Source organism: Macrobrachium rosenbergii, chromosome 57 (assembly GCF_040412425.1).
Source record: "Macrobrachium rosenbergii isolate ZJJX-2024 chromosome 57, ASM4041242v1, whole genome shotgun sequence".
Lineage (NCBI taxonomy): Eukaryota > Metazoa > Arthropoda > Malacostraca > Decapoda > Palaemonidae > Macrobrachium > Macrobrachium rosenbergii.
The window spans coordinates 17,657,595-17,677,594 of record NC_089797.1 but is presented as its reverse complement, the minus strand read 5'-3'; the positions used below and the strand labels follow the sequence as shown (position 1 = coordinate 17,677,594).

The following is a 20,000-nucleotide window of genomic DNA, read 5'->3' as shown; positions in this document are numbered from 1 at the left end:
TGAGTTTTCCTCTCTCTCTCTCTCTCTCTCTCTCTCTCTCTCTCTCTCTCTCTCATGGCAGAACACAACCTGTTTTTCCCCGGGGAGGAATAACGTGCTCTTGAAATTGAAAACCTGACAACGAAGAGAGGGGATTGCAGTATGAGCCTCACATCGGACTGGAACTTAAATTCAATTTACCGGTGTTTCTGGAAAATGAAGTCGAAGCTTCGCGTATCTCATTCTCACTTTAGGATTCAATGTATTTTGATCGATAATTGTATATAATCATAGCCCGCTCAAGAACATTTCACATTCAAAATCTTCATGATTCATAAAGGCTATCAATGTATTTCATAAGCATTATCGCGTGTTGTATTGAACAAAGTTATGCCATTTTCAGACTTATCACATAAGTTAGTTATGTATTTCGAGAAACCGTTCAAATAAAAAAAAATGGATTTTTACGAGACTTCCAGACTCTATAATCTTCCTCTCAACACTCCCCCACCACTACAGGGATCCTGGAAACAGCCTTAGAGTGCTCATTCATTTTCAAAATATACACTTCCATCACTGCTTTGAATAAACTTGGAAAACTGCAATTAACAAATCACTTTGTGATGTCAACAGCATTCAGACCTCCACAGATTGTTTGGCCAACAAAATAAAAAAAAGTGGATTTTCTTCGCTAAAGTGGAGATAGGAAGTTGTGATACCATTTTGACTATGAGCGATTGTTCATTACTACCGAATTCACTTTATGAAATAAAAACTAGCTCTTGTGCCTTGCGTCACTCCCACCTCACTTGTCTCGCTGTACTGTCATCATGACCTTTTCAACTGATTGGAAATCCGGCCTTTCTTATTATTTCCCTTGAATTAACAGCGATCATTTCAAGACTCAGCGGCTACTCGTACGGATGAGATCCAAACTCTCCACTGTCTGCACAAGGCCATCTTCTTCTCCACTGAATGGTAAGAAAGGAGGAGTAACCTTTATGAAGGAACCTAACCTACTCTACAGAAGGTAGTTTCCTGAGACAGGACAAGGGACCTTGCGTTGAAATATCTTCAAACTTGACAACAAGCTAAAATAATTTTTGGCCTGTGCAATACGTCATCCTCCTCCTTCTGTGCCAAAAATAATTCTTTCTAAAACTGAGGACCACGATGGGTAATGATGGCAATGATTGATTACTAACTCCGCTTAAATTAAATGGTACTTTCTCTGCACAGCTGGCGGTAGATCTAAGTAATAGATACACCGCGGCTATTTATCGAGAAATGGCAGTTTCTTATAGTATTTTGGTTGCTTATTTACATTTTAACGTTATTTTTGGGGTGTCGGCTGTATTAACCTGTAATTAACCCCTGCAGTCCATCCAACAAGGGGTTTCCATATTCGATCTTCACAAGACAGAGCGCGGCTACGTCTGTTTCGAACTGTTCATATCCCGTCCGGCAAGTGCAATAACTTGTTAACGTATAGGTAGCGGCCCCCCCTCCCCCCGGGGCCAGTACTAAACACGGCGAACGGACATTCCATTTGGCCGACAACAAACAAATGCACCGCCAGTGTCAGAAGCCCTAGAAGTGTAGAAAAAACCAGTTTCCCAGGTATTGCACTTGCTGGACGGGACATGAACCGTTCGAAACAGACGTAGCCGTGTTCTGTCTTGAGAAGATCGCGTATGGAAACTCCCTTTGTTGGATGGACTTCAGGGTAAATTACAGGTTAATTACAGCCGACCCCAAAATAACGTTAAATTGTAAATAAGCAACAAAATACTGTAAGAAACTACCATTTCTCGATAAATACCCGCCGTGTACCTGTTACTTAGAAATACCCTCATGGCACCATGTACAATCTGAATGGACGAGGAGGAGGATAAGCCTTTTCAAATCCTAAACATTTAATTAATGATCTTGCCATTCTCGTCCCCAGGAAAAAACTACAAGACATTGCAGAGATAGCTTAGTGCACTAGGTCACAATGAGGTACCACAAACCCATAGTGTATGCCTGTGTGGAAAATTCATTGCATAAGCATTTTCGGCTTTATTGCATTGTACTTAAAATCAATATACTGTGAACTGAGTCCATCTTCATTCACAGTATATTGGTTCCATGTACACTGCAATAAAGCGTCGCTCTTCAAGTTAAGAACTGAACATAACCGGAGATACAACAACACAACTGAACACCTAACCTGACTCTCGCTAAGCTGGCAATCTCCTTCAGGCCTCGTCTTGGGATCCGATGCTCTAGTTTTTATCTATTGCAAACGCAAGTAGTTCAACAGTTCAATGGTACTATAGCCTACTATCAGGTCCTCTCATATTTGGATAAAAAGCCTCAGCGGAGGCCTTTGGAAAGCAACGTTTACAAGTCTTCCACGGCCTAACACACCTCTAACTACGGTAGGCCTGTAACCAATCACAAATGTTTAGGCGACTATTAGGTTAACGTAAATTATTATTATTTCTTTTGATATAAGTCATTTCTAAGTTTGTAATAAATAGTGTTAAGTTTTCTTGAGTTTCTGTTTCTGTTTTCCTTGATACTGAGGTTCATTTACTGACTGCGATCCTAGTAAATATAAAGACCTAATAGATCCTGTATTACAACTTGGGAGGTTGTAACAGTTGGCGACCGTGACAGGATCGCACTCAGGTGTACTCAGTGTTTTGGTTGGCGGAGCAGTGCTCAGTAGATTTATCAGTGTTTGTTATTGCATAGTGTATTGCCTTACTCCCCCTTTAAATTTTAGAATCATGGAAGAATTTATTTTTGATCCAGCTGAGTTTTTGGTGTTGGCAGATTGCCTTAGGCATCTTCCTGTTCTGAATAAAGAGTATTTGGTAAGTTGTGCCCGCTGGTTAGGTGTTCCGTTTAGGGCAGCGAACGCTAGGGCCCAGTTATTGTTAGCTGTAAAAAGTAAGGTAGCTCAGGGTTTGGCTGAAGGAGAGAATTTAACTAGGGATTTTGACAGTGTTGGTGATAGTAACTCAGAGCGAGAGGGTAGTGTAATTGAGGATGTGAGTGTGAATCCTGGTCTTTCTTTGTTTGAAGATCCTCCTTGTACTGGAACTATTTTTGAAGGGCCGGCTAATTTGCAAATTAAATCAAATGTGTCAACTAACCCATTTTTGGTTGAAAACCCTGTCTCAGTGAATGTAGCCCCAGTACAGCCTGTAGTGTCCCAGGAGGACAGTGAATATAATTTAATATGCAAGAGGATAGAGTTAATGAAGCTCGAGTTTGAATAGGACAAGAGGGTGAGGCGGCATGAGCTAGAGATGGCCAATATAAATTTGGAATTGGCTAGGATGCCAGGTTCCCCTAATAGGTTAAGTGCTCCCTGTGGACCATCACCCGACAAATTTAATATAGGGGCAGCTCTGAAGTTGGTCCCTGTATTTGATGAAAGAAATGTGCCTGAATTTTTTAAGGCTTTTGAACGAGTAGCTACCAGGTTGTCTTGGCCCACTGAGATGTGGACAGTCTTAATTCAGTGTAGGCTGGTGGGCAAGGCAATCCGGGTGTATAATTCTTTGGAGGAGGGTGTAGCCCGTGATTATAATAAAGTGAAGGCGTTGGTCCTCAAGGCTTATGACCTTGTCCCTGATACCTATCGCCTAAAATTTAGGAATTTTGCTAAACACCCTGCTCTTTCATTTGTAGAATTTGCTAGGCTCAAGGAAGAGCAATTTGATGATTGGCTAAAGAGCCGACAGGTGGCCTCTTTCTCCTCCTTAAGGGAATTAATGCTGTTGGAGGCATTTAAGAAACATTGTAGCAGGGAACTGAGAATATATTTAGAGGAGGTAAAAGCTGTCAGTTTAAGTAAGGCGGCTCAAATTGCTGATGAGTTTGTTTTGACCCATCGAGCAGGGTCCGGTAATTTTGGGTCCCAGGTAATAGGTTTCCAGTCTGCTAGGCCAAATAACTTTAATACAAAATCTGGTAATGTCGGAGATACTAGGGTAAAGAATTCAGGTGTTCCAACTTATTCTAAGAATGAGAATGGTCAGGGAAAAGTCTCAAGTGGTGGGCACACTAGAGTCTTTTCCAAAAACAGGTTAATGTCTGGTAATGTGAGTACACATAGTGGGTCTTGCTTTTGGTGCAATAAGCCCGGGCATTATCAGGCTCAGTGTAATGCCAGGAGGAGGTATCTCCAGAGAAATGGTGACAATAGTGGTCACAACCCTATATCTGTAATTTCCAATAAGTCTATTTCTACTGATCCCAAGGTTGAGAATCCATCAGTGATTGATAGTGGTAATGTGATTAGTGGTGATGGCAGTAATGTGAATCCATCTGGCGGTAGACAATTATGACTCTATGATAAATATATCTGGCCTGGTAGACTGGTTACTGATTCAGGAGTCCTAAAAGTTAAATTTCTGCAAGACACAGGGTCGGCTCGCTCTTTAGTATTAAAAGAATCATTGAATAGTCTAATAAAATATTCAGGGAATTATGTGGTTCTGGGAGGTTTCCCCTGAACACGGTGGTTTTCAGCTCCATTGGTAGAAGTTGAGTTATCCTTCCCTGGGTATAATAGAGTAACTGAGTTGGCTGTTGTGGAGAGTCTCCCAATCCCAGGTATTGATGGAATTTTGGGAAATGACATGTTGGACCATAAGGGTCTGGAATTATTCCCTATTTTGACTATGGATGCTTGTCCAGTGGCCGTGATGACCCGGGCATCTGCTAAGGCAGCTAATGTGATCAATGATGATGACTTAGATTTAAGTAGTTTAGAAGTAGAGTTAGAAAGGCCCGGGCCAGTAGATAGTTCTAGTAGTATTAGTAAGAAAATCATGCAACCTGATTGGGACCGTATAATGTTTATTGAGGCTCAGAAACAAGAGTTTGATTTTGAGTTGGGTGACACAGCTGATTTAACTAAGCCAAGGTTTTGTGTAATAAAGGTTTGTTATACAGAGTTAGTCGCCCATCTACACATGACCTGAATGAGACTTCTCGAGTGGAGCAAATTGTGGTTCCCTCACAATTTAGGGAATCTGTTTTGAGGTTGTCGCATGATGATTCTTTTTCTGGTCACTTTGGAGTATGTAAGACTTTCAAGAGGTTAGCAAAATGTTTTTGGTGGCCAGGATTAAAATTATCAGTAAAACAATTTGTTAGTAACTGTGAGGTTTGTCAGGTGATGGGAAAACCCAATCAAGTAATCCCTAAAGCACCTTTAAGTCCAATTCCTGCAATTGGGGAACCTTTTGTAGAATTGGTGATAGATGTAGTAGGGCCTTTGCCCAGAACAAAGACTGGGTTTACTCATCTCCTGACTGTGGTATAAGTAAGTGTCTTACTATATAATGCTTCAGTTGTTATTATCCTAAGTGTTTTAACTGTGCTCGGTTCATTGTCTTGTACTCATTGAACATATTTTGCCTTCATTTCATGATAAGTATCTTTTTCGTGGTTGATGTTTTAGTGTTGCATGTACTAAAATGGACGTAGATATCGATTCGACTAACTTACTGCTGTAATTATAATTTCAATTAATATATGCATAAATAATGTAAACTTTTTTCCTCAATTTATTAAGGTAAACATCTACCTTGCCGAAATTAGTAAATTCATCAATATAAGCAATGAAGATAAATGTATTAAGAAATATCTTTACTTACGAGGCTTGAAGCAAGAAGAAAAGTTACAGCAGTACAATTCTTATGAATGGTCAGAAACAAAAGCTAAACAATCAATTTTACCTAGAAGCTGAGTATAACAACCGGATGATTCAAATAAATTATCAAGTGAAAATGTCTATCATAGAGAGTACTTCTTTAAACTTGAATCACTTAAAAATTTTCGTAATTGCTCCCATTCCAGCACCCCTTCTCATCAGAACCCCTCCGGTTATTTCTCATCTGCTAACTAATTAAAGCGAACAAAGACGGGTGTTCCGTTACTCGCTCCGATAACTTGTTATGCACGGAAAACGAATGTTTTATTGTATTCTAAATCACTATTGTGCTGTACATGAACCTTTGTTGAATTCTGAATTTACTGTGAATCCTTTCCTCGTTTTTATACGATCTTGTTTCTAAAGAATTCCACTTTGATTGAAGCTGTAAATTGAAGATGCAAAGTGAACACATTTGGTGACTTTTAAGCAGTTCCGCAGCAGTTCGTGGATTTGTTCAGCCTTATTCTCAGTTTGTACAGTTAAACCTGTATTTTTCCGATAAATATAATCTCTAGAAAATTTAATTATGTCTTCTTCCATTGACAGCTACAACCAAGATTTTTTCAAAGTTTACGAATTACAGTACATCGTGGCTTTTCATTCAATACTGATAAAAACTCGCATTAATAAACTTAGTTCAACTACTCCTCGCTTATTTTCATGTAGGATGCTGTACAGTATTTAGACAGATTTAACTCAGTGACTCGAGGATTTCCAGTTAATCATATCAAAGTTATTACCATTTTTAGTAAATAATTCATAGTGAAAATCATATTTTAAAAATAAAAATGACAAATAGGCAAATATGTAAATAAGAATGCTGTGCCATATATCGGAGTAGAAATCCTTATTATGAAGCTTTCTTTGTAAGACCTTTCATGATTCGTAATCAAAGAAAGTTATAGGTCCAAGAATGAATTCTCTTCTATTCTTTCGAATCAACGAAGCTTTTTCAAAACATGTGGACCATCTTTTCACGTAGGAGTAGATTATTATATCATCACAATCATGTGTTTCTACATATCTCCTCGTCAGATGGTTATGCAACAACTTTCAGCATTGTTTATACGATCCATGATTTACATTTCAGTAACATTAGTTCATTTCTAAGTCAGAATTGCATTGCAGGTCCAATCTGAGATATATTTACCCTAATTGTATTTGTTATTTCTCTTTGTCTCGTAAGTTTGGAAGTGCTTCATGGACTGAAAATTCCCACAGCGTACTTTAAACAGGCGTTATTCATAAAATACTAATTCTTGTGTTGCAGCAGCTAAGCAGACGACGTGGTAGGAAATTTGTCAATGTAAGTAGAACGAAAAGATATTTTACGGTAATATTTTGAAGCAGTAGATCGCTAGAATACAGACCACTAAAATCCCTTTAGCGGGCACTACATGATATGATGGGGGTTTCTTTCATTATTTGGGAATAGATTACCCTTAGGCCGAAAAATGTCATTAATGAACTGGCTCGTACAACCACCTTGTACGTTTTGAGTCATAAAAAAATAACTTCTTCGGCGATTAAATATTTATCCAAGTTTTTTTATCGGTAGCACCTAGTGAAACTCGTATGTAAAGTATTAGAATACTATTCAACGGTAGAAAGCACGGAAATATTAAAAAGAAAACTTATAAAATGCAAAATAAGATCATTCAACTTACAAGAATACATATAAAAAGTTTTCAGCTTGTAGAATAAATGATAAACATGGCATATTTTTCTAATTTGCATTTCTAAGGCCTTGCTATAGTGAAGTTTTAGGCTGTAAAACCAAACACTGGGTCACTTTAGGCCATTCATCGCTAAGGACAATGAAAATCAGGAGTTAGCGTTGTTGGACAGCAAGTTAAAAATATAAAGAAAATAAAGATGAAATACAAGGATCTAAAGGTGGAAGTGGAAGAAAACCGCACAGTTGCACTAAGAAGTAATACTTTGGAAGGCTGGACTGCAAGACCGAAGAAAGTAAACGGGAATGAAAGTAAAGTAAAATGATAAAAAAAAAAAAAAAAAAAAAAAAATGAGTGACCTAGGAGCCGATGTACGTTGCAAAACATCTTTGGCAATGCGAAGTGTACTGACAGCACTCTTTCCCGCCTTTAAGCGAATGAGAATGGATTTGGATAATAATAATAATAATAATAATAATAATAATAATAATAATAATAATAATAATAATAATAATAATAATAATAATAATGTAATGTTGATGTTATTGTCACCGTTTTATGTGATGATTTCTTGTACCACCTTCAACTTGTTATGATTTATTTTATTTGTTGCCCATGTAAAGAAGTTTATTATTTTCTTTGTTGCTTTAGTAGCGTTTGAGTCCCAGGAGGCTTTAGAAAGACACAGTACAGCTTTCTTGCTTCATTAACACACCAATTAAAATAACACTGTACATATACAAGTGAGATATATATATATATATATATATATATATATATATATATATATATATATATATATATATATATATATATATATATATATATATATATATATATATATATATATACAAGTTAAGTAGTATGGACACAAATCGAAGTGTGAATCAGAGTGTGAGCCTTGCTTCTTCTCAACCCACCACTGGAGAGGCTCTCGACCTCACTCCACTAAGGCTCTGTTTCTTCTTCTGCTTCTCTTCCTTCCCTTTTGAAGGTTTTAAAAAATGGAATGCCCATCCTATAATAGGCGGGCAACAGTTCTGTCCAGCACTTGGTAGAAGTCTAATTGGCTGAAACTTATCTAAGGATGTCATCGGAAATCTTGATTTCCGGCGAGATTGAACAGGTAAGCTTCACAGGTGAGGCGGGTAAACATCCTTGTTACGATTACGGTTAGATTACTGGCACCCGGGTTTTGCTACGTAAACAGGACATAGTCATAACACTTCCTGTTTCGCTATCCCCAGCCCCCTCTCTCTCTCTCTCTCTGTTCGTTTTATTCCAATCTCTCTCTCTCTCTCTGTTCGCTTCATTACTATTCTATTCTCTCTCTATATATATATATCACATCACTGGTTCTCTTCTCAGTTCTTTTTCTCTGTTATATTTACGTTATTCATATATCATATATCATTACAATAATAATAATAATAATAATAATAATAATAATAATAATAATAATAATAATAATAATAACAACAACATTGTTGTTGCTATAGCTATTTTTTCTTATTTCCTGATAAAGTTATCAAGAAGAGAAAATTATAGAAAATCATCATATTTTGAATCGGAATCTTTATGCCTCGCTGATCAGATACGTTCGTTGAATTACTACGGGTAGATGAATATCGAAAAATATTGACTTTGAAAAATAAGGTATAGATATAGCTAATATAAGCAATAATAAATGTTTTTTTTCATTTTAATCTGTGAAACATTTTGTTACTGATTTATAATCGTTCTGGTTATTAGAAAATACTTGAGTTGTTTCCGAGTACATTGCCACTTTCATTACTTTCCTGAAATACTGAACGCTGCTCTAAATTATCTGCATGAAGGGAGAGAGAGAGAGAGAGACAGAGAGAGACACAGACAGAGCTGTATATTGCTTCAAGCAATTATGAATCCTTAAGGGTTAATTCGAACTTCGCCCGTAAGTCACGCACCGGTGACCCGCCAAGATATTCGTCTTCCAAGCACGTCCCTCTCAAGTGAGTTGGATGAGTAAAAAAAAAAAAAATACACAAAATTCTGGAAGACAGCAGTCTCCCAGTAATACTCACCATTCACTTCTTAACAGGAATTATGTCTGTAGCCATCTTGTGCAGTTGTTTAAATAAATATACTCCTAGTGGCATGGCCATGAAATTCCCAAGATGAGGAGCTTTTTATATTTTATTTAAATATCTTAATATTTTGCATACTGGAGAGCTACAAATTTCTCTGTAGATATTTTCTAAGAGGAGAGAGAGAGAGAGAGAGAGAGAGAGAGAGAGAGAGAGAGAGAGAGAGAGAGAGAGAGAGAGAGAGATCAAGTCTCTTAATATTTTAAGAAAAGCTTAGTTAATCGCATGAAAAAGGAATAACGAAACATCTATTCACTGAACACTGGAAGTTAAGTAGCTGAAAAAAACTCTGAGTCTTCAGAAGAAGATCCCGTTTATCATGTATTTCTTTTTATCTAATGGTCTCGTGCACACATCCTGAACGAATAGTAAGGGCGTTTTGTTTGAATAAAAATATGAATTTCTTTAAAAAAAAAATTGCGTAATTATCAAGGACAGTGGAAAATTCTGGAAAAAAATTTTGACCCACTATTATCTTAGTTTCTCCTTCGTTATTTACCACTTATTTTATGGAAAAGGAAAAAATTAAATCACACTACCTCTCACTCTGCTTCATCCTTTGTTATCAGAGTTATTGGCAAACTATTTCGCCACGTTGGTTTCATCAGCGAAATGAAGTACTACTGCTCCCATTTGTTCCTCACAAAAAAATCTCTGTTTTCCATTACATTGCCAATTAAAGTTCATATCTGTTCCTCAAATAATTGTTTAGTATCCTGGCACATATAGTTCTTTCCCTGCAATGACTGCCGTTATCCTCCTCTATTGTCTTCGCCGATATCATTAGTGTGGACTGGATTTTTCTGGAATGTCACAGTATGTCATTATTAAGATTTATTTTCACTTTTCATCTAAACTGCTGCGCTGTATTCTTCCTTGGGGTGCTTCCTCAGAAATGCCATAGCTATTATGCATGTGATAATCTCATTAAATTTCATACGAGTTCATCATCCAGCAGTGACAAGATTACTAAGTGATCTACTCCAAACTTAAAGACGCTCATTGTTAGCCGAATAGCACACTGATAATCATATCATATCAGGTTTTCCAAGTTAATAAAATTACCAAAACTAATAAGGTTACTACTTATAAACGCTCCTCCTTTATGGAATGTTTAATACCAATTCAGTTTCTTGGCTATGGTACAATCATATTGAAAATGTAAATATAGTTCCGATATTATATTTGGTGGTACTTATGTCTTTTATATATATATATATATATATATATATATTATATATATATTATATATATATATATATATATATATATATATATTTATAAACGAGGGACTGTTTTATTTTTTTATCATCTGATTATGATAAAATTACTAATTTCTGGTTTTTAAGGTGTGACTCTTTGTGAAGAAAAATTGCCTGAAGAATGATGGTGTAGCTGTACACGATCACAGGCATAGAGCACTACGCTATGTTTACTGATCACCTGTTGGATTTTATGTAATAGATGTATGTTTGTGATTAATTTTATAGGGGATTTTATGTATCAAACACCACAGGGAAGAGATGAAACACCGGTCAGAGCCTACAACCGACTTTTATCTTTTCCTTTTGATGCTTGAAATGCAATAAATATATGTTAACAAGTAATTGTAATAATCACAACGCCTACCCAGTTCCTCGAATTCTTCACACTTCCTGGATCCAAATGCAAGAAAATGAAGTAATATATACATTTAAAATAACATGCTGAACAGTTTTAAGTTGTGCACGTAAACCGGCTCAGTACATCGCTGCAACCAAACTGGAAACTTGACAAAATTACGAGAGCGCTGTGGAACCATTGATTTAACTTGAAATTCCATTAAAAAGATGGGAAAAATTAAAGCGTATGACTTGCTGGAAATCTAATGATAGCGTCCATGTCTTCGGTTACAATTGTTTCATTCACTGCTGATGCTATAGTCGCGCTTAGACCCTTAGGCTTGTTGATTTTGTTGGAAAAAAAGAAAATATGCATGGAACAGAATCATTTCTAGGTAATCGATCCCAAGAAATAAGTGTTGCTCAGTCCACCAAATCATTATATCAGAAAAAAGTGAATTTAATAGAAATAACCAGCTTAGTTGACGGCCTTCGAAATAAGCATTTAAGGATCTTTGCAAAAAGGATTTGTTGATCGTTGATATTTATACAGTATAGTATATGTTGAAGTAATCTTATAAATAACCAAGAATAGAACAAAAGAAGGCTAGAGACATCAGTGACCTGAAAAAATTAAATAGTTCCATATCCTGATTATTATCTTTCAACAGGAGATTAAAATGATGAAAATGTAATAATCCCTCAGATGCCACCTACTGTGAGTATGTGGGAACAGAATAATTTTCCTATACTAAGAATATGTAGGAGCAGAATAACTGTCCTACTCTTTTAAATCCATCTGTAAAACTTATTTGTGACATTAAAGGGTTTTATAATGATTACCATTTGGAATAAACGGCTTTTCATTCTATATTATGATACAAATAATTAATTTATAAACTATGCACTGTAAAAGTTAAACCGTTAAACCGTTAATGATGAAATTGATATGTACAACGACACATAGATTTTATAATTAAACTAAAATGTTGGGGTATAGCACTTTTCTACATATAGGCATGATCAGTGACGCTGATATTTTTGTCTGCACACGGATATGAAATGATTGAATTATCAACGAAATTATAACTAGTATACTGTCTATTATCTTCCTCTTATTTCATTTCATTGCATTATTCATATATCGAAGCCCCAATCCACAAATTTAGAAACTACATCTATGGCTTTGCCTCCATATCTTGACTAATCAAATAACCTAATTGTTCCTTGGCCTATTTTATGGTCCTGTGCAGAAATTTAATTGGAACCAAATTAAAATGCCATCAAGTATTAACTTGATTATATAATACCTCTCACCAATATTGTTTTATATTTCATCCAATGAGTTCTTTTGTCTTCACAACTAGAAATACTTATAGTCCGCATCGGAATTCCCATCCAATACACATTAAAATTTAATCGATTCCTCCCTGACCCGCACCCTGCCCGTTCATTAATTTTTATTTGAACACAAAATCAAGAACTATTTTTCTTATCTGAGCTTTCATACTGTAGGGTATTATGAAATGGGCCTATCTAAAATCACATTCACGCCTCACTTCCCAAATATCCAATTTTCCTTAGGTAAAGAATGTTACTGGAATCAGACGATTTCATTTTGAGTTATAGCCCCATAAAAACATATTCTGGTCTGTGTCTTGTTCCTCACCTTAAACCAAGTATATATCTCAGTGTAGTCGACTCTTCTTTTAACGCTTATCTCATACCTTCAGGGAACCATATGGAAATCAGTGAGTTTTTTTTTATCATTTTTCAATGAAAAAGTGGTTATGCATCTGAAACACCTATCCATTCTGAAATCGGTATGTATTTCCTTTCCATTTAAAAAAATGATTACACGTTCAGCTCATCCTCTAAGACTACTTTCGACCATTTTTGGAAGGTTTGAGAGTTGGCAAACAAAATAAATGGTAGGTTAATCCCGAGACTTACGATTGAGCATATGCTGAAATAGGTCTGGCGTGGTGAATAACTTGACCCAGCCTGACAAGGCACTTATTGTGAATGTCAATCTGAGTATGAACAAAATTTACTCTTCTCTTCATCCACTCTAAGATGAGTTTGTCCTTGGCAGAAGAGCTGTTTCAATGTTATTTTACAACTGCTAATTAATCATCAGTACAGCTGTATGTTTCCATTCGAGACAATCACTTTTAAGAGAGAGAGAGAGAGAGAGAGAGAGAGAGAGAGAGAGAGAGAGAGAGAGAGAGAGACGGAATAGGGAACCACTGATTAAAGGCCTTTAGAGATGTAACGTAACATTATTATAAAGAAACATGTTCAACAACAGGAAGGCAGAAAAGTATAGGTAAAAGCAATTACTCGAGTGTTGATGGCTAAACGCAAACATATAGAGAAAGAGAGAGAGAGAATTGTATTTGTTTGAAATTAATTAACTGTACTTCTTTTATACCAGACACAGTGAGATGAATAACGTGTATTTCATATTAGACTTTTGTTTCATGATTCAATAGTAATCTAAAGAGAAAATTAAATTGACAGCGTGAGGCGTTTTAGGTTTACCATACATCATGAATTGTGGAACTTCGTAGAAATGTCTTATGATTCAAAGTCGTCAAATGCAAAACATATCGTTTTCAAATCTAGCCCATTCTTCCTCGGCTAAAAACTCCCCATTATAAGCGATTTCAATACATCTCAGTAATAGAAACTACTGACTCCACATCCAGCTCATCTTCTATCAGGTAGATTCATCCCGAGGGTTATGATTAAGTATGCCAAAATAGGTCTGTCAGGTGATCAAGATTGAAAATGGCTCTCATTGTGAATGTCATTCTAATCTCTTTTTTATCTACTTGAGCATGAACAAAATTTACTGTTTTCTTCATGCAATCTGATATGAGTTTGTCCTGTCCAGAAGAGCTGTTGCACTATGTTCCTTCAGGGCTATTAATTAGCTATTATTACCGCTGGATGTTGTTATTCGAAATAATTACTTTTAAAGGAGAGAGAGAGAGAGAGAGAGAGAGAGAGAGAGAGAGAGAGAGAGAGAGAGAGAGAGAGAGAGAGAGAGAGAGAGACTGACTGACAAAGAAACCATTGATTAAAGGCCTTTAGAAACGTATTATACTATTGCCACGAAGAAACAGGTTCGTAGCAGGGAGGTAAAAAAGCATAGGTAAAAGCAATTACTCCTTTATTGGCAGCTGAACACGTGTTATTTGTTTGAAATAAATCAAATATACTTCTTTTATACCAGAAACTTTGAGGTGAACAAGATATTCTATTTTACTTCTGTTTCAGGATACACGAAAAATCTAAATAGAATATCTAATTGACAAAATGAGATGTAATAGCTTTATCTTACACCATGAAATGTCGAACTTCATACAAATGTCTTATGTTGAGTAACATTCTTAAATGCAAAATGTATTATTTTAGTACTTGGCAATGTTACCTATTCATGCTTTCGTCTTCACTATTAGAGAAATAGCTGTTAACTTCTATATTAGCTTTAGCACCAACCATCCCTTTCATAAGTTACAAAGTTCAAAGTCACATCAACTCACTGAAGCACTTTAAACCCTTCAAAGCATATATCTTACAATGGAACATATATGGGACCTACTGTACATTAACCCATACATCCACTAGGTCCATTTCTGAAGGTATCCAACTCTCATGCATGCCCATAGCCAATCCCTTCTCAAAATTCATTGGAAATCAACTCGAAAATGCTTGGTGGACAACCATATTGATTTCTGGGTCTCTTTAGATCGTCAACTCCAGCCAGTGCCACAAGGAATTCATGGTGGTTGTGCAAAAGTTGTGTAGTAACCGGAAAATGTTGGAAATTGACAAATTACGACTCGCTTGAGTGTCTCCTAATATGCCAAGTGGATGAAAACTTTCACGCAGGAAACTAAAGATGATCCAGAAACGTATGCTGTATGTTTTCTTCATGGTCGGGCAAAGAAAAGACTTTTTTCAATGGTCATTTGGGACTTGCTGGACGCTTGTCCCTGTCACATTGAGCCGTAGGATGAGTGTGGACTGTAAATGAAGCGATATTTCTAAGTTGGTCGAGGGTGAAATTTCCTCACATGAATCATTTTGTCTTTTCCAATTTCTCCCGTTTTTCAATCTTTTACAGATGCAAGGCGTGAAAGTATTCATAGCGTAAGTGCGGAATTATTTAATGTCTCTTTCTAAAAATTTCTATAGATTTAAATTTCCCTTCTTGAATTAATCCTAGCTGATAGGATAAATTCAATATAATAGCCACAATTGTAAAGAAAACACATACCTGAAACTAGGTGATCCATTAGTCATTTAGGTCACTGATTTCTGTATTTTCCGTAACCACACTCTAAAATCTGGTAACATTAGGAAACACTGTATTATGAAAACGAAATACTTAATATTATGTTCGCCATTACATCTTTGTAAGTAGGAAAACAGTGAAGAGTTGCTCCAGTTACATTTTAATTTATATCTGTTTCCGAGATGCGGAACTGTAGGGCAATGATTATGTAAGTCAGGATAGAGCTTACAACCTGAAAGAAATCAGAGTTTCAGAAAATGAAAAGGGGAAATGCCATTACTCTCATAACTTACTAGCATTAAAATTTCAGCAATGTTGAAACATTTCATAATTAGGAGAATTATTTTTTCATATGACTAGGCAAGTTCACTAAAAAAAGTTTTACCTAAATTTTGATTTCAAAACAATAAAGAATCAGCTTACAGGCAGCAAACAATGACGCCCCATCGTGAAGAGTCCACAAGGAGAAAAGTTTGCTCCATTTTCCAACAGAGAAATCACACACTCTATCTGATTACCGGGATTAAAACGATATGAATTACAGTCTGACAAGTTCCAGTGCTCTCCGTACGTCGACACGAGCATGCATGCATACTTACTTGTATACAAAGAAAGTGGTTAACGGATAAAAAGAGAATTATGCTATCATGTCGTAGTAAATTGAAAGCTACCGCAAATCTTGGGTTAAACAACATGTATTTGTTTTTAAATTTGCCAGCAATTTCGTAAATCCCTTTATAAAAAACAAAGTTGGGATAACAAAGGAAAACGACCGTAACAACTACACTTTGGTTTGCGTGCGGGAGAACGGAAGCAATTTAGAAAAACGCATCAGGGCCGCAAAAGAGCCGTTAACATAAAAGCCACACACCGATGTGAATACAGCTGCAGAATGAATTTTAAGTATAATAAACTTTTATACAGAAACAATAATGTAATGCGCCTCAAGTGTTGTGGGGGGGTTCCTTATTAACTTAATATCAACGGTGGCTGGTTATAATTTTTTTTATGTTTAGATAAGATAAACGCCTGCCATGTTCTTAAAGAAACTGCACACCGCAGACTCGTCAGGGTAACTTATAAACAAACTTATTCTTCGGACAGATAGAAAGCTCAATACCTGACCTTCGTGGCCCACATCTAGGATTAACGTCCCTCTAAAGGGCAGCTTATGGGCAGCATAACCATGGGAAATTAGAATAAGCAAGTGGTCAGACAATCAAGCAGAACCTTGAAACAGATAAACCGGCCAAGTTGAATTTTTTACTTAGTTTCATTGTTTCTTTAGCTCAGATTATTCCTCATGAAGCTCAAGGATTTTAATTGTGTATTAACAATACATCAGGGTTCACAAACAAAGAAACGGTTGTTATTAATCATCATCTTTTAGTGAGTGTGATTATCTTTAAGTCTTCGCTAATATTTACATAAACGTTAAAGACGAAAAACAAAGGAAGATTCAAATACCTAGTCCAATTAGTAACCTAATCTGAAACTTAAAAAGCCCCGGAACACCTTGTAAGAAAAAAATGCTTCATCCAAGAAAAAGCATAACCTACTATAGCGGAAGAGAAGTAAAAGGGAAAAACGCAAAGAAGGATTCTGATTTCATGACATATATATCAAGCAGAATATTTTCTCTTTTAAACTCCCTGCTTGCATCATTAGGACAATAAATGATCAAAAAGGCAGATCGCTGCCTGGCGTACTCTCAAGCAAGGGTACTTTCAAGTAAATAACTCACAACCAAGGCTATATAGTTACGATCCTAAGAGAAGCAACTAAGTGCAGGTTATTTACTATATGTAAGCTAATAAAATTATAGAAAATAGCTGAGGATGTAATCACATAAACTATACAACGAATAGTTAAAATGATCGAATCTTGAGTGCTATCTAAAATTTGAAGAAATTATTTGCCGGTTAGAGTAGGAATTAGGAGAGGTAAGTAAAATATCTAGTATGAAATACAAGATCGTGTCAACAACGCTTTGTTAACAATATTATCATCAAACGTAACAGCTAATTCCGGACTGGAGTCCGCAGTTTTGATTTGAAGACCTATGAGAAATCTTATTTGTTATAAAATATAATTTCATTTATACTATACCTCTGCAGAAGTCCGAAGATATGGGTTCATCTGTCTCATGCGACGTAGTTTTCTAACCCAATGATTTCTCTGCAGGAAAAAAAAGTAATAACGAGAAAAGCACTAGCTGAAAAAATAATCTTCACAGAAGTTGTTGGATGAAAGAAATTTCTTCTGTGAAAAAGTGAAAACAGAAAAGTTAGAGATTATGAAAATCTATTAATTTCAAGAGACTTCAAAAGGAATTTTTGGGGAATGTCTAACACTTCTACATTCATGCTGTAGTTACTGAGTCGTGGATAAACCTTCCACAGATATCTGATTTACCATTTGCCACTGCATACGTCTACTAAGAACTTTCTTCAGCAGGACGTCAAACCTTGATATATATACACATTCGCAAACACACACGCACACTCACACACATTACGCCATTTACCACGATCTTGCAGGCATCCTCGCACTTCCTGGGTATTAAAGCCCTTTATTTCCAATACGTCCTTCAGGCCGTCTTCTCTCTCTCAGTAAAACTTCTGATTGATGCTCTCATTTAATAAACTTATTGTCGTCTGTTTTTTCCACAAGACCAAACTATCTAATAACATATCAATCCATTCGCTCTCCTGTTCTACTTACACTACACAAACAGTACTGTACATCTCAAAAGGTTAAAACTTTTCCTTTCATTTGCATTCACCACCCAGACATTAGCAATGGTAAGACTAAAACCAAGTGTATTTTTTATAGAAATGCATTATATTTTACATGAAATACTAGAACAATATAAGCATTGTGGTAGGTAATGTGAACGCTGAAGTTAGTAAAACCAGTAAATGCATGTATTATGTAACAGAAAATGTAGGTGTAGGAGCGACTGCATACACAAATGGTGTGCACTTTATTAGTTACTGTGGCGAGCATAATTTAATAATCAGAAGTACTTTTTGCCAACAAGATAACATACTGTACACAAACACTCTAGGACTTCTGCAAAAGGCATTCATAGAAACCTAATGAATCAAAGTCATCAATCGAGAAAGAAAAAGAGCACTGAGCATTGTTATGAGCTGCAGACGAGCAGATGTCGGCAGTAATAGCGAGGTTATCATTGCCACATTAAATCTGAAACTAAAAGTATCTTACAAAATAATTTACTGAATAACTAAATTTAATACGGTGAAGCTACTTGAAGCTGAAGTTACACCAATCAAATATCTAATCCTTTCACAAACACACACGCATACGTGTATGTATGTATGTATGTATGTATGTATGTGTATATATATATATATATATATATATATATATATATATATATATATATATATATATATATATATATATATATATATATATATGCATTATAATGTGTGCTTGTGTGTGTGCTCCTGTGTAAGTAGGAATTTGTGTACATCCTCTTAACACACAGTCTCTTGCAATGTTTAACAAATCTCGCAAATGGGGATATGCGTTTGTTAATTCAGCGCTCTGCGTGCATTCACCTTTGGGAACCAGCAATTGATCGTCGGTCACCTGAACATGTTCGGAGAGCCCCCAGAGACAGTAACACATGTCCAAAGATGGAAGTTAGCATGGAACTTTTGGTCCAGTTCTAATTGTTTTTTTGGGTGTGTTAACGGAACGTAAATCGGTTCGCACACTACGAAAACGCTCAGTGCAAGAGGTTTGTGACAGATTGCTCACTCTTGTGTGACAAGCCAATTTAGAAGGGCATGTTGGACACTCTGGAAATTGGAATTCCCATTCGCTGGAGAGTGAGTAGAGAGTTAGGAAAATTACTAACTTTTATAAGCCTTACTTTACAGACTTGATTATCATTTCTTATGATTTAACATTGATCTCATGTTGATGATCTGGGTGACATTTGATTCTTTTAACAGAGATGATTCCTTCTCTTGATGTGTTGTTGGGCTTACTTAACAAATGTCTATTTTTGAAACTGGGGTTTGATTACCATGCATTTTAGATTTAGGAACTAAGTCCGTGAGAGAGAGAGAGAGAGAGAGAGAACTTCTTCTCGGCGCAGCTACCAGATACCAATCGATTCCAGGCAAGGGCCTGTAAGAAGTTAGAACATGAAAAGCGTAACATATATATATATATATATATATATATATATAGATATATATATATATATAGAGATATATATATATATATATATATATAGTGTATATATATATATATATATATATATATATATATATATATATGTGTGTGTGTGTGTGTGTGTGTGTGTGTGTGTGTGTGTGTGTGTGTGTGTGTATGTATGTATGTATATATGAGCTGACCAGCCCGACTCTGACCAGGAAAACCATGAAGGACTCAAGAAAAATTTTCCTGCACCTTCTTGTGTTGACTATCACTTTTGTCCAGGATTTACAGGAATGCTGGACTGGACTGTCCCTTTTATACATATATTACTATACTAACTGTCCCATTTATCCAGGTATTACTGTGGTAACTATCCCTTTTATCCAGGAA

At 36.0% G+C, this 20,000-nt stretch overlaps 1 protein-coding gene across 1 annotated transcript; it reads left to right on the top strand.

Annotated features, from left to right (window-relative positions):
* Nucleotides 1-3,281: 3,281 nt before the first annotated feature.
* On the top strand, nucleotides 3,282-4,964 carry LOC136837089 (uncharacterized). The gene is made up of 2 exons (XM_067101697.1): nucleotides 3,282-4,311; nucleotides 4,510-4,964. Exons 1-2 carry the CDS (start codon nucleotides 3,282-3,284, stop codon nucleotides 4,962-4,964), a joined length of 1,485 nt encoding a protein of 494 aa, XP_066957798.1.
* Nucleotides 4,965-20,000: the final 15,036 nt, after the last annotated feature.